The following is a 15,380-nucleotide window of genomic DNA, read 5'->3' on the forward strand; positions in this document are numbered from 1 at the left end:
AGAGAGAGAGTATATTATAGAAATAACTATGAATTAGTAATTAGTGAATTATACTTAGTTTTTTAAAACTTTGTATACCATTTAGTTGAAATATATTTAATTTTTTTTTATATAAAAAATATAAATAGACACCGAATTATTGAAATGGTTAGTAAATTAACGTATATATATATATTGTTGTAACAACAATAACAACAACTATAATGCTTTATTTTAAAAATATTTATCACAATTATTATCTCATTCATTTGAATTAATTTGAAATTTTTTTCATTTCAAATCTAAAGAGTTTGAACTCAAAACACAATAAGTCAAATTTAAAACAGCGTGTTAGAAAGACATAAAGAATAAAATGAAATCAATATCAAGCATTGAATTTTGTTTGTTTTTTAAAGTGAATGCTAAAATTTTTATTTAATTTTGTACATTAAATATTTTTATGTTTTTGCAAATTTTTGGAATTATTGTGTTTTTTTTTTAATAAGTTTTCAAAAAGAAAAACGTTTACGTTTGAAATGCTCAAAAGCGCTAAAAATGTATCGTACATATTAAAATGTTAACAACAACACAAAGTAAACTTTTATTTGTAAAAATTAAAAAAAATAAAATTAAATTCAATTGAAATTAAGAAAAAAACATAAAAATGCAATTTAATTAAAAAATTTCAACTTAAAAAACATCGATAAGGGCGTGTTTAAAAAAAGGAAAAAATAACATAAATTAATAAATATTTTTACACGAAATAATTTATTTATTTCTTTTTAGTTAATTGCTTAACTTTCATAGTTAATTATTTTTTTTTATTGCAACTTTTGAATGTGAACAATTTAAAACTAAAGAAAGTGTTTTAAAAATAAAAACGTAATTGAAAAATAAAAATTATTTTATAAAATTTATTGTAATTATATAGAAAAACATAAAAATTCCAATTTTTATTTATATTTTTGTTAATGTGTTTGTAGTATATAATTAAACAAACAAAAAATTCTAAAAAAAATTGTTGTTGCATATGTACCATTAGAACTTCCGAAACCGAACTGATACTGAGAACATACATTGTGACGCCAACCTCCACAGGGGGACCTGCAACATATACACACACACGTTTGTTTGGTTTTGTAAATTTATTTGTTTTCATTTTCTTTGTAAGTATTTTGTGTTTAATTTTGCTTTTATTTATTTAATTAATTGTTTTTTTATTGTTTTAAATATTTCTTTATTTTCATTAGTTGATTATATTGTTAATGGAGTTTTAAGCAAAAACTAATGTTGTTTCGTTTTTTCTATCCAAAACTAAATTCTATAACAATTTTGTGTTTTAATTTAATTAAATGTTTTTTTTTTCATTTGTGTATACATATATATTGTGTATTCATACTAAAGTTAATTAATTAATTAAGTATAGAGATTTTTTTATATCTGTTGTTCCTCTTTTATTCTAGAGTGTATTTGTTTTTTAGTGTGTATTTAACTATCAGGCTTTCTTTTTGTGTGTGTGTTTCAAAATACTTTATATAAAGGCTAATGTTGAGTAAATATGCACACACTTATTTCTTAAAACAATTTTGTGTTTATAATAAAGTTTTATTCTAATTGTTTTATAATGTTTCTAGAAAATTCATTACTTGGTAAGAAAAACCTTTATTTTGTGACTTTACTTCTTATGATATTTGAGGAAACTTTAGCTCTAAGAACTATTTTTTGTTTCACATGAAGAAACACTTGAAATTTTTTCACCCTAATCCTTTTTAGAGAAATAATAAACTGAATTTAAATTTGATAAAATTGTTTTTTTTGTAATAATAAAAGCTTAGTTAGATTATTTCATTCCTAAATATACCGTATATTTTTTGTGTTTGAGTTATACAAATGTGGTTGCGTTTATATTTTCATTTTGAATTTTAGCAAGATATTGAAAAAACAACTTTTCCTCTAAAAATTAAAAATATTGGTAATGAGATTGTTATTTTTAGAGTCCGATTGGGGTATTATATGGAAAATTTTATTATCATCGGTTTTGAGGAAATCGATTTTAGAAGAAAATGGATAGTTAAGCTAGTTGGGGACATAAGAAAGAGCTAAGATCATCTTTGCAATTAGTTAGTTAGTAAGTAAGTAGTTAGTTAGTTAGTATGTTAGTTTGTAAGTTTGTTAGTTAGTTATATTTCAATTCCGAAGATACACCTAAGTCATTATCAGGCATGATGTGCTCTCCTCAGGGAGAACCTCTAGTGTACCAAACTAAAACACTAATCAAGCGAAGGCCAACGAACTGCTTACTCTTCAAGCTCCAAGTGGTTAAGACTAATTAAAAATTAGCGAAAAATTTTAAAATTTTGAAATTTCCTTAAATCTTATTTCTTTCATAATATTAATCTTTTTAATAGAAATTCGAAATTACATTCACAAAAAATTAGAAAATGATTAATGCAATCGAAATTTTCATAATTGTTCAAAAAATAACATTTTCATAAAAGTTCGCAAAAAAGATTTGACTCCATTAAAATTTTCAGATATTTTTCAAAAATTATTCCAAATTTATTTCTAAGTGTATTAATTCAAAATGTTTTGAAAATATTGCAAAGTTGCAAATCTTAACTAATTTTTTTCTTTGAGAATCACATATGAGTGAATTTTTATTGTGCTATTAAATAACGTTTAATTATTAAAACTAATTATTGAGCACAAACTTAGGTGTTAGAAAAGTGAAGAAGCTTGAGAATAAAAAAAAATGGAAAAGTATTTAGTTGAAAATTACGAAAATTTTAAATAGAAAATCAATTAATCGAATAAGTTTTGCTTAAATTTAGAAACATGTATGAAAAGAGAGGGACAAATGATACAAGTGAAAATTATTTAATTTTAACTAAAAAAACCTCGCACAGCTGATGGATATTAGGATTTAATGACTAACTGATTGATTGATAAATTAATGATGGATTGTTTGTATGAAACCAAGACGAATGAAAACCAAATCAAACTCTTAGCCTTCTATGTTTTTAGATTTTTGCTTATTTTAATTAGCTTTGCTTATTATTGTTTTCTTTGCTAAACTGCAGTTAGAGAGCAAATATTTTTGTGTAGACTCTTAGTGATTTGTTTGTTTGTTTCTTTTTCTTTACTTTTTTAAGCTTTTCCCAAATAAGAAAGCAATATAAAAATATCTTATTAATAATAGTTCTAACAGTTTCTAAATATAATATGGAAATAAAAAAAAAACAAACAATTGAAATATTTATTAAGTAAAACGAAATAATAAAATATCAAGCTGTATGAAGAAAAAAACACAATACAAGTAGATTTCTCAAGGAGTATGGAACCAAAGGAAATTATAATTTGTTAAGAAATTAAGGATAAATGTTACAATTAGAATAGCGCCAATGAGCAGTATTTTATTTCAGAATTTTTGTGTTAAAAGGAAGTATAAGGATAAATTATCTGTGGCGTTTGGTATTTAATGATTGTTGATTTTTTTTGGAAAATTTAAAGGACTTTATTAGGCTGCTTTGACTACTAACTAAACAAAAGAGTATGTAGGTGTAAAACTAATTAATTGGCTAAGGTGATTTTGGTAGTAAGTTGGTAAGTAGTATTTAAGTAGTAATTAATAGTTAATGGTGGAGGTGTTCAAAACTAAAACATTCTAATAAAAGAGTGCTGGAATGTTAAACATGATTTTTTTTGTTTTTTTATTATTTATTTATTTAAGTTTAAATTAATTTCATTTGTTTAACTTTAAAGAAACCATTGCATCAGTTTTGTTGTATTAATTAGTTAGAAAATTACATGGCAACACAATTATTATAGTTATAATAATAACAATAGAGTTAAAGTTTTAAATAAACCCTGTAATTGTAGATTTTTTTAATGATATTTGTTGGTCCATTCAGAAGTAGTTACTAATTGAACAAATATTCCATTTATTTATAAGAGGAATTCCGTAAATTGTAAAGAGAAATAATGTTTATTTTTTCGTAAATAAACCAAAAGAGGCATTAACAAGTTTAACAGAAAAGAAATACATAAATCAAAAATTAATAAAGACGGCCTTTTTTGAATAAATAAATTAAAAATTTTGCATTAAAATATTAAAAGTGTTGTTATTTTTTTTTTAATTTTTTTTTAATATTAAAAACTTTGAAACACTAAAACACAAACTAGTTTTTTTATTTTGTTTAAAAAAATTGAGCTTAAAAAAAATAAAAGACATTACTAAATAGTTAAAAGAAACAAAACTGAACTAAAAAAAACAAAACATAATACTTAACAGGAAATAACAAAACTTGGAGTTATTTTTAAATTGTTAATTGAAAGAAATGAGGAAAAAATAAGGAAAACAAAGACGAATACAAGGTACATTTATTTTAAATTATGTACCATTTTAACTTCTGATAGCGAGCTGATCGATAGCACATACATGGTGACACCAACTTCAACAGGAGGTCCTGAAATCAGGTATCAATATCAATGCTGAATATAAACAAAAATTAACAAATTTCTTAACATAAACATAAAAATTTTGTCAATAACCTAAATTTCAACTCATAATAATTTTATAAAAAAATCTTTTGTTTTTTTTCTAGTTAAAAAATGAGAACAAAAAGTGTCCAAATGATTTATTTTTATAAAATTCAAGAAAACAATCCTACAGCCTTAAACATGGTTTTGTGTTACTTAAACCTATTTTTTTTAGGTAAAAAGTTTTATTTTATTGATCATTTCTAGTATTAAATATGATATTTGTGTTTAAGTGTTGGTGTTATTTTATTGTTCGTTCCTGGTTTTCGAACTTTCTTTTGTGTTTTTGTTTAGTTCTTAGAAATGATGATTACTTAGAGTGTTTAAGCATTTATTTGAATTTTCTACTTACCACCATAGTTGGGTCTTACTCTTTTGTCATAACTGACACTAAAGGAATCCAATATAGCAGATATATTTACATCGCCCAGCATACTACCGCCAGCGGTTCTAAAAATATTGAAAATATATAATGAAATTAGTTTGTTAGATAATTTTAGTTAAACATTTTGTCGTTGTCCAATAGATAAATGTTTCTTTAATAGATTATTTATTTGTATTAATTACTTATCATTTACATTTGTTTGATTAATTAGACTGATTAGTGTTTGGCCTATAAAGATTAATCGGTTTCATTTGTTGTATTGTTTATTTTGGTAATTTGTTAAAATAATGTTTAATAAATTGTTTAAGAAAAAAGTTATATAATATTATACTTTCTATAATTTCTTTGTAAGCATGTCTCCCAATTTTGCACTTTTTTTTTATTTGTGGACTTCTAAACTTGTCATTTTCTTAGGACCTTTCCCGAATTTATACTTGTGTTTATTGATTTTTAAAAATTTTCATAAATATAACATTTAACATAATTTTTGGTATACGTTTTTTGGGGCTAGGAGAAATAATGAATCTTTGTTTAACCATTTGTAATAGGCTTCATCCTTAAACCAAAAAACGATTGTGTTAAGTTTCAGAAAATTATCTTGCGTTGAAGCTTGATTACTAGGTTTATATGAAAGGACGGACAGACGGTCGGACAGACGGACGGAAATAACTAAATCGGTTCAGAAAATTATTCTGAGCCGATTGGTATACTACATCACTAAAGTGGTGTAGGGTATAAATACTTCTTAATTTTTTTCATTTAAAGCGGAATGTTTTACATTGTGGAATTATACTGCTGTTATTGGCGACACTTGTACGTATACGTGTTAATGATTTATATTTCTAATATTAAGTATACGTAAAACTGAGAAAAATTTTAACGTTTTGTTGGTATTTATTATATTTTCGTATTGCGCCAAAAAACCAGGAAGGACCATTTTATATCAAAAATATTTACAGATCTGAGTGCTGACATATTAATACATAGATTACATATCGATATATCGACTATGGATCTCTTCTAAATACCAAATAAACTGCATCCTAAGGAAATGTTTATAATATACAGGAACAAGGCACAGCTTTCAACAGATGGACAACAAGAATCCAGAAAATTTTATTAAAGGCCTACGACAAATATTTTGATGAAAGAAAATTTTAAATAAAAAAAGAACTGAAACACAATTTCACTTTGTTCTGCGTAACATTTGTTGTTCTTTATATTTTTATGGCCAAACTATTTTCAAACTTTTAAAAATATTGATAAGCTATAGTATTAATAAACGAAAGGCAACATGAAGGAGAATAGGAAAAATGATATAAAAATAAATTTGAAAAATAAGTAACAAACTGTAATGCACTTTAACAAACACTGTCAATAAATTTTGACAAGCTGTGCCTTGTTGTGTAAGTCATTTTCTTAGTTTGTTTTAGCATTTCTTTTTTTTTGAATTTTTTACACTCAAAATATTATTGGCAACTGTTTCCGTCTTATGCCAACTTATTTTTCATAACTTTGACTATTTCTTCCTTGTTTTTCTTCATGATTACCAATATGGGTTGTAAGGGTTTTGTAAGTTTTCTCTTTGTTTTTATTGTTTTCGTGTTAGTTTTTTTTCGTTAAAGTTTTCTGTTTTCTGCTTATAACGAGGATAAAATTTAAAAGTTTCAAAACAACTGCTTAGCTATCAATGGCAGCTTTTGGTATTTTTACAATTTCCGTTTGTTTAAAATTTATTTAGTTGTTTTTTTTATACATGTAAATTTTTGGGCAATTTTAAGTAATTTTTTTTAATCATTTTGTTCTTTTAGTTTTGCCCTCGCAGAAAAAAAAAACTTTCTAACATGCTTTGTATTACCAAACAAGCGAAATATAATACATGACAAAATAAACTGGGTCATATAGTGATAAATTATAGGAAGTATTTTTGTTTATTTTTTTATTTCGAAAAACAACATTGTTTAGTTAGCTTTAAAAAAATTGCCAGTATATGTATTTAAAGTTAGATATAAAAAAAAAAATTATATTTATAAATATTTTAGTGAAAATTGAATGATTGATTTATTACTATTGACTCAGCTTTTTTTCAAATGAACGAAAATATTTCATAATAAATAAAAATTGTTTTTTTTAATTTCTTTTCGATAAAATGTAATCTAAACATAACGTATACTTAATATATAATAAATAATATATAATATAATAAAATAATATATAATAAATAAATATTAATCATACAGTTAAATTCATGCCCCAAGCACAATGTTTAAAAGTTTAAAATTTCTTAACGAGTTAACAGAAGTTTTGGTCATCATGGAGGTATATAGTAAAAATTTCTTCAAACAACTACAAAATCGTTTTATTTAAACTCAAGTGTATCGACAACTAACTGAGGGATTTATATGTAACAATATAATCTATGCCTTATTGACGCCACTTGACATAAACAAGCGTGTCTGTGTGTGTATAATGTCTATTATTACATAAATTTTACTACCATTCAAGCATAATATTAGTTTCTGTTAACTGCACTCAACAACTTAAGGCTCATTTGCATTAAGTGTCCTTCAATTGTACAACTCTATACACACATATAACCATACAAACACAAACTACATTCTTATACACATGTACATATTACATTAGCAAGTGTTTGTGTGCTTGTTTTGTGTTCGAAACACAAGCGCCATATATTAAATGGAATTTTATTGCTAAGAAAGAGGATATAAAATACATACAAACAAACACACTCACTCACTCAAACATACTGCCTTACATTTAGACTTAAGAATTTATTTGTACAAAGAGAAAATAAATAAAATAAATGCTTTTAAATGTAATAAAAATATATATGTAAATATAAAACGAATGAATAGAAAAAAATTAGAGAAATTTCGTTTTGTAAAAAAAGTTGATTTCTTGTGTTTGCAGACATAAATCAAGTTTTCTAAAAGAAAACAAACCATTTAAAGAACAATGGCAAATTTAAAATTATATATTTTAATTTAAAATAAATAAATGGGTTATAATTTTTCTTTGAAATTGAATTAAATAAATTTTGATGCTTGTTTTAATTACAAACTATTGTATAATGAATTCGAAAAGTGGAAACGATGTTTGTTGTTGATTTTTTATTATGAAAATTTTTGTTTCTGAAGTACACCGATTGCTCTCTATTGGTTTCAATGTGGTTTATAAATATGAAATAGTTTTCACCTTAAAAATATTAAAAAGCGAAGAAAGTTTTGAAACTATTATGAAATTTCTTACAAAATTTTGAAAATATTTTTTTGGCGAAAAATTGAAAGCTAAGATATTTTAAATTGTAAGAAAAGTTATTTAGATATTTAGATTTAGGTTCAAAGTTGTAAAGAATTGAAACTGTATTAAATTTTAAACCTTATTTTGGGGACATCAGCAACAGTAGTTGCCAACTGTTTTTTGATGAATTTAGTTATTAAAAATGTCATTTCAAGAACACTTCTCTTTAAAACAGGCAAATTTTTCTTTAAAATGTAAGTAAAATTTTAAAGTTGGCTTAATTTTGATATAATAGCGATATTTAAAAACAGTAGGCGTATGATTAATATTTACTCAAAAATTTAATAATTATTAAGTATACGCAGTGATATTACTTTTTTCTGTTTAAGTGGAAAAATATATTTTTTATTGCTGTCTAAAAGATATTTTGTATTCACAGTTAAAAATATGGCTTTCAATCTATTTGTAACATGTCCAAGTATTGGTGCCCTCCTGGCACAAAATGGACTTTAACGCAATGGAATCTTTAATCTTCATAAGAATCTGTTTATAACATATAGGTGCTCTTACAGGAGAATTAAAAACCAAGTGATTAAGAAAAAATTTAACAAAAAAATATTATAGTACATGTCGAATTAATTGATCCGTTGTTATATAATCATTATTTAATATTCAAGCTCGGTCCACCTTCTCTACACTAAGTCATATAAAATATAGAATTTTATTTTGTTCATATTTTTTTAGGTTAAGTGAAGGGTTACAAACAGTCATTTAATTTTTAAGTGACAAGCTTTTGGCATGTCATTGAAATTATCACAACAGCAAAATATTTTATTAAAAAAGAACGAGAAAACAAGAATAAAAGCAACAATAACAAATATGATGATGAAAGGAAACACTTTAACGTAGCAAAGAGGTTAAGGCAATAATGGACAACTATAACTACAAGAACCAAAAAAAAAAAAAATAAATAAATGTTAAATAAATAAAGGAAATATATGACAACAGCAGCAACAGCAATAATAACAAAATAAATGTCTTTAAGTTTAAGTAAAGTTCAAGAAAAAAATAAAACTATAAAAATTCTACATCTTTTTGATGACATATCTAAAAAAGAACGGGGAAAACTGACAAAAAAGAATGTGTATGGTTAAAAAAAGTGAAAAAACGACAACAATAATAAATGATAACCGCAACAATAACTTTGCAAACGCCCAAAAAATATGTTTATTTAACGTTATATAACAGCAAAAACTATAGTAAGACAAGGTTTGAATATGAGGAGCAAAACCCACATACATACATATATAAATATTTAGGTATGGCATGTGTATATGTGTGTTTGTTTGAGAGTGTGACTTGTGTCCATTATGTTCAAGTAAGCGAACGAATAAACGGATGGATGCTTCACTTACTTCGTTTTAACAAAAAAGCAAAAAAAAGAAGAAAACAAAAAAAAAAAAAAAAAAACTAGGAACAAATTTAACATCTTTGCCATGTTTTTGGCAAGCAGCTGCTGGATTCTGGTGTGTATGTATATGTAATTATTTTATGTTTTGTACAAGTATCTTTATATATAAGTGTATTCCAAAAGTGCGAGAGTTTGTGAAGCTTTGCTCTGTATTGTAGTTGTAACTGTATATATCTGTGTATGTGTGTCTGTGTTAAACGTGTCAAAATACGTGGCGACGCCCTTAATAATAAAATCTAGATTGCAAACATTTTCTTGTAAGATGTTTTAGCAACGACAGCAGTAACATCAAAATGTAACTTACATTGTAGATTTTTGTAAATTTAGGTTTTTTCGTAAAATGAAAAAAAGAAATATATATAAGAGTATGATAAAAAAGCAAGAAGAAGCAAATAATAAAAAAAAATCATGTTGTATTTATTTAAATAAAAGCATTTTCAATGACCCTCATAGGGCTGTACAATCAGTAACGTACCATCATCATCATCAACAGCAGCAGCATCATGGTCGTCATCAACTACAACAACAACTATGTACATTAACATTAGCCCTGCATGTTCTGGACATGATTTTTTTTAATCTAATGTATGTAGGTGTTGTTAAGTATCTATGTATCTATGTAAGTTCCATTTTAGTGCAATGTTGTTTGTCTTTGAACTTTTTTTACAAAAAATTAAAAAAAAAAATATTAAGTAATAATGTAGTTTACTTAAGTCTAACAATGTTATACCCTACATCAAGATTTAGAAGGAATACTGATTTAAGTTCGACCTAAATAAAATTTCGGTTACAGTTTTAATAAAAGTTTAATGAAAATCTTTGGCAGAATTTGGAAATTTAAAAAGTACTAATAAACAATTGTTATAACTCAAGCATACCTTTTCCTCTACAGTGGTGTAGGGTATAAAAATGCTTGAAATACTAAGTAATTTTGTTTGTTATACATAATGCATAATGAAATGTAAATGGATAATGGCACTTAAAATAACATTACATTAAAAAAATTATTTGTATTATGTTTGAGTGTTTCAGATACATTAAATTTACCAAACTAATGGTTCTATTCTAAAAGAAAAACACAACAGAAAATTCACTTGTTTTCCTGCCACTAAATGGCACAAAAATCTTTAATAAAAAACATGTCAATGTAGTTTTTTATGTGTTAAAACCCAAAAATTTCTATGCTTTCGTGTTTTTTTTATTTAGCAAAAAAGAAACAGCAGCAAAACACAAATCCAACACAAATATTTTGCTAAAACTTTTATTATACTTAACAACAGTTCTAACAAAAGCTTTTATTATTTTGTTTCTACATTTTTCTCTGTTTTATATCCTTTATTTCAACTCATGGAGAGTAAATACCAAAAAAAGAAAAAATTAAATTATTTTCTCTTAATTCTCTCTTTTCATGCTTCTGCTAAATTGCTCATTTCTAGGTTACTGTGTTCTCAGTTTGTTCGTATATTATTTGTTCTCAACTTGATATAAATTGTGTGTCTTTTGCTAAAACTTTATTCGTACAACCTATTTATTGTTTGTCTTTACATTACATACTTTTACACAAATTAGTTTAATTCTAGTTGTTTGGTTCAGCAGCTTACAACTAACTACACATTTTACATAAATATTGCAATGTTTTGAATGTTGTACTAATAATAATGGTTTCATGTGTAATGTTCTGAAAATTATTTGTAACAAATGTCCATCATGTTAGAGTAATATTTAATTATTTTTGTACAAATGTTTATTTTATTTAGTATTCAATACATATACATATGTATTATTGGTAACACTTTAAGTGTGTGTGTGTGTGACATAGAAAAAATGCAAAACATGAAGCTTGGTTTCCAATAAGGTCGTAAAGACCACTTTGCCCAGGTCTATTTACATGTATTAATGAAAAGATAAATTGAAAAATTTTCGCTAAAATATTTTGCTTTAAAAGAAAGTTTTTGAAATATAATTTTTTATTTAATTTAAAAAATCAGTATTTTTTGTTAGCAAAGTAAATAATTATTATAATTGTATCAAATGTACAAAATAGGATGAATACCTTTCAATTCTATGAATTTCTTTATAATATTGCCCAAAAAATTTTGAAAATTTAAGATTTTCAAAAAGCAAAAAAATTATTTAATTTTTTTTTTAATTATTTATACGGATAGTCAATGGCTTCCATAAAACTTAAGCAAATTACTATGATCTCTTATATTGATATTGTCTACTTTTGATCCAATTTAGTTAACAATAAGTATATAAAAAAAAATCATATATTTCTGAACATATTCTACAAAAATATATGGATATATGTCCTTATTCCATTTTAGCAAAATTCCAATTATTGATTTATGCAAGTTTTGATTTGAATTTTTTTCAGAGGAATAGCTTTAAATGATCTAAGATTATATTTAAAATAGTTATTAAAATATATAATTTTTAAGTTTAATGGTATTTTTATGCTTTTTTGTATAATTTTCCATAGGGTTTATTCGGCTCCATATTTTATATGTAAACCCATTCTAATCTATTCATCATTTTAATACTAATGGTTATAATTCAACTATGGACCTTTAAGTAATTTTTTAAAGGTGTGTTTGTATCGGGGTTAGGACTCATCGTCCTATAATAGTCCGTGTCATTTATACTTATATAAAACACAATTGTGGTTATTTATGATGAATATATTTAAAACACATGTTCCAAGCAAGTTGCACTTTAAGAACAAAGTTTACATGGACCACCACACGTTCAACCGGATGGATGGACAGATGGATGGACAAAGCTTAATCTACTCTGAAAGTGATTCTCAATCGATTGGTGTAGATTTACGTGGATTTAGTTTGTTTGAACTTAAAGTATATGTCTCGTCAACAAAGGCCATTTTATGGAATTAAATAATGAGGTAATTTTATTGAATTTTTTTTTTCAAATATTTAGCTTTTATTTCTTTAGTATATAATAAATATAATAAAAGTATTGATCATAAGTAGTTAGAAACTATTCACAACTGTTTTTAAACATATAGATTATGAGCAAAATAAACTGTTTAGTATTTGAGACGAAGAACAAATCAAATAAATAAAATAAATCCTATACCAAACAGTGTATACTGCATAGATTGTATGGAAATATTTCGATTTCATGCATGGCAATCTATTCTGTGATTTCTTTGGAACAGATTGCCTATAAAGTTCTGTTCAGATCAAAACTCATCACAAAGCATTACCTAAGTAACATGAATATTTCGCTTTGATGAAAATTTGCTGCTTTAAAAACTATGAGAACATTTTATGTATAAATAATTTACTTAAGCAAATTGAAGGCTGATCATTATATTATTAAATTTAAAAAAATAATATTTTATTCCTTTAACAAAATTGTTTAATATAGTATTTTCTACTTCACCCCACTTTTTCTTTTTTAACCTTATTAAAATAGGGTTAATATTCATATTCTTATTATGCATTTAATTTAACTTGTTCATTTTCAAAACAAGTACTTCAGTTTTATTATTTTTATTTTTTATTTTGTATACATTTTTCACTCTAAAGATAATCAAACATCTTGAACATTTTCAATCATACTCATTGTAAAACAACAATTTTAACACAATGACACTTAAGACGTCAAGAGTTGTGGGTTTCATTTTGCATTAAATTGTGGCTGACAATGCCAACAGGGAAAATTGAGATGGCTTTTGAGCAGAAGAACGTAAGCAAAAAAAAAAAAAAAACTATATCACACAAACAAACCAAACAAAATGAGAAAAAAAAAATAATAATAATAAAAAAAAACAACAAAAATAGCACTCGTAAATGTATAAAATTTTAAAGCAACTAAGCAGCCAGTAGAGCAAAAACCAAAAAGAGGCTGCTATTACATCTTGAAGAAAAGAAGACGACAAAGAAGAAGAAGAAAAAAAATAGATGATGTTTATACTGAGATACCAGCACTTCACAGCTGGGCGTTACTAGAAAAATGCAAACACTGCCACACAGCTGGATATGAAATGGTATCATTTATCAATAATTTTTCAGGGCAATAGGTTTTTCTTTTTTTTTTTCCTCTTTTAATATAAATATAAAAATATTTAGAATATTACCAGTAGACAAGAGATGACAAGGAAGCTGTTTCTTTCATATTTTCTTCTTTGTAAACTGAACAGATTAGATTAAAGAAAATAAAAACAGGATTTTATATGTATGTGTATAATAAAATACTTGACACAGTATGACGCATATTAAAGGAAACTGATTTGGAAAATTATTGCTTCTAGAGAAATGTATAATATAATATACCGACCAGGATAATGTTTACATTTAATTTTGAGAAAAAAACAAAGAAATCAAATTTGTATTTTGTTACATTTCCATATGTATGAGTTCAACTGCATACAAGTATGTTTCATGTCATAGAAAACATAGGTGAGAGAGTGTATGGGTATGTATGGGTAATGACACAATATAATGGATTCTGTTCTTTGTTGTTGTTGCTGCTTCTGTTGGTTTATGTTGCACTATAACCTTTTGGCATTGTGTATTTCAAGTATAGTCGTTTATTTTCATATTGTGTGGCAAAATGTTAAAGGTTTCTCTGACATGTAAATCCAAAAAAAAAAAAAAAAAAAACAGAAACCTCGTTTTCATCATCATCACTAAATATTATTCCATTTTTGGCCTTTGCTATAGATGCATTTAGGTTGCATATGCATATAATAAACATATTTAGTTATACATACATATGTACATACGTTTAAACAAAAGAAAACTTTTGCACACACAATAATTGCCTGCAGAAATTTTCAATTACATTCGATCTACTTGTTATATATGAAATTCAAACTGCATTTATAATCTGATTTATTTTAAAATATAATAACTTTATATAGCCAAAAGTGTTTGTAAATCTAATTTAAAAAATAAATTAAATTTCATGGAATTTTTATTCAGATATTATTTAAAGGGCAGATGTTATACGAATTATTACAAATATGTATTTTTAATTATGCAGTATAATTCATTATAAACATATTAGCCTATTGAATATTTTTATATAGGATTATCACCAATTAAAATATAAAAAAAGCCCCAATGAAATGAAATAACTTCCTAAATTAAAATGAAATAATATCACATTTTTGGGGATTTATTTCATATGAAACAAATCCCTAATTTTAAAATGAATTAAGTTCCCAATAACAAATTATGGAACAAGTTGGTTTTAGTGACATTTCTAAAAAAAGTTTAATAAAATTCAATTTAATCGCTTAATAAAAATTCGCTAAATAACCGGCCTGCTGTTGGGCGTAAGGACTTTCTACTCTATGGTATGTCCAAAAACGGCTTAGCTTAATAAATATTTCCTAAATAGCCGGACGGACGCAAGAATTCACCACTCTATAATATGATCAACACCGGTTTCGCTTCCTAAATAGCTGGCCTAAGGCTGAACACTCGTGATATAGGGAGAGTGTATTCTTAGCGAAGCCGGTGCCCAATGTACCCCCGAGGATAATACCCTTTTTACTATAAAATTCGTGTCTTTTAAACCTGACTTTATCATAAAAGTATTATTTAGGGCATATTTTAATACCATTCTACTATATAGATACAAGTCTCATAAAAAATAAAACCAAAGACAGTTTCTAATAAAATATTTTCTTCATATGATTATTTTATGGCAAACTAAACTTAGACCTATTTAAATATTCATAAATTCAAAAATATTTCATGCTCACTGCTCCAT

At 25.1% G+C, this 15,380-nt stretch overlaps 1 protein-coding gene across 28 annotated transcripts in view; it reads right to left on the minus strand.

The window, feature by feature from the left end:
• LOC111677776 (gamma-aminobutyric acid receptor subunit beta) overlaps positions 1 to 15,380 on the minus strand; it is a 62,246-nt gene that overhangs the window by 33,020 nt on the left and 13,846 nt on the right. For 22 of the 28 annotated variants that reach the window (XM_023438963.2, XM_046952924.1, XM_046952922.1 and 19 more), the window contains 2 exons: positions 4,871 to 4,968; positions 4,378 to 4,445 (listed from right to left, as the gene is read on the minus strand). In XM_023438963.2, the coding sequence (XP_023294731.1) occupies positions 4,378 to 4,445; positions 4,871 to 4,968 (166 nt within the window). Of the gene's footprint in view, positions 1 to 1,015; positions 1,084 to 4,377; positions 4,446 to 4,870; positions 4,969 to 15,380 lie in introns of all 28 variants that reach the window. The other 6 variants (XM_046952940.1, XM_046952938.1, XM_046952933.1 and 3 more) reach the window with 1 other exon arrangement.

Source organism: Lucilia cuprina, chromosome 5 (genome assembly GCF_022045245.1).
Source record: "Lucilia cuprina isolate Lc7/37 chromosome 5, ASM2204524v1, whole genome shotgun sequence".
In the NCBI taxonomy this organism is placed as follows: domain Eukaryota; kingdom Metazoa; phylum Arthropoda; class Insecta; order Diptera; family Calliphoridae; genus Lucilia; species Lucilia cuprina.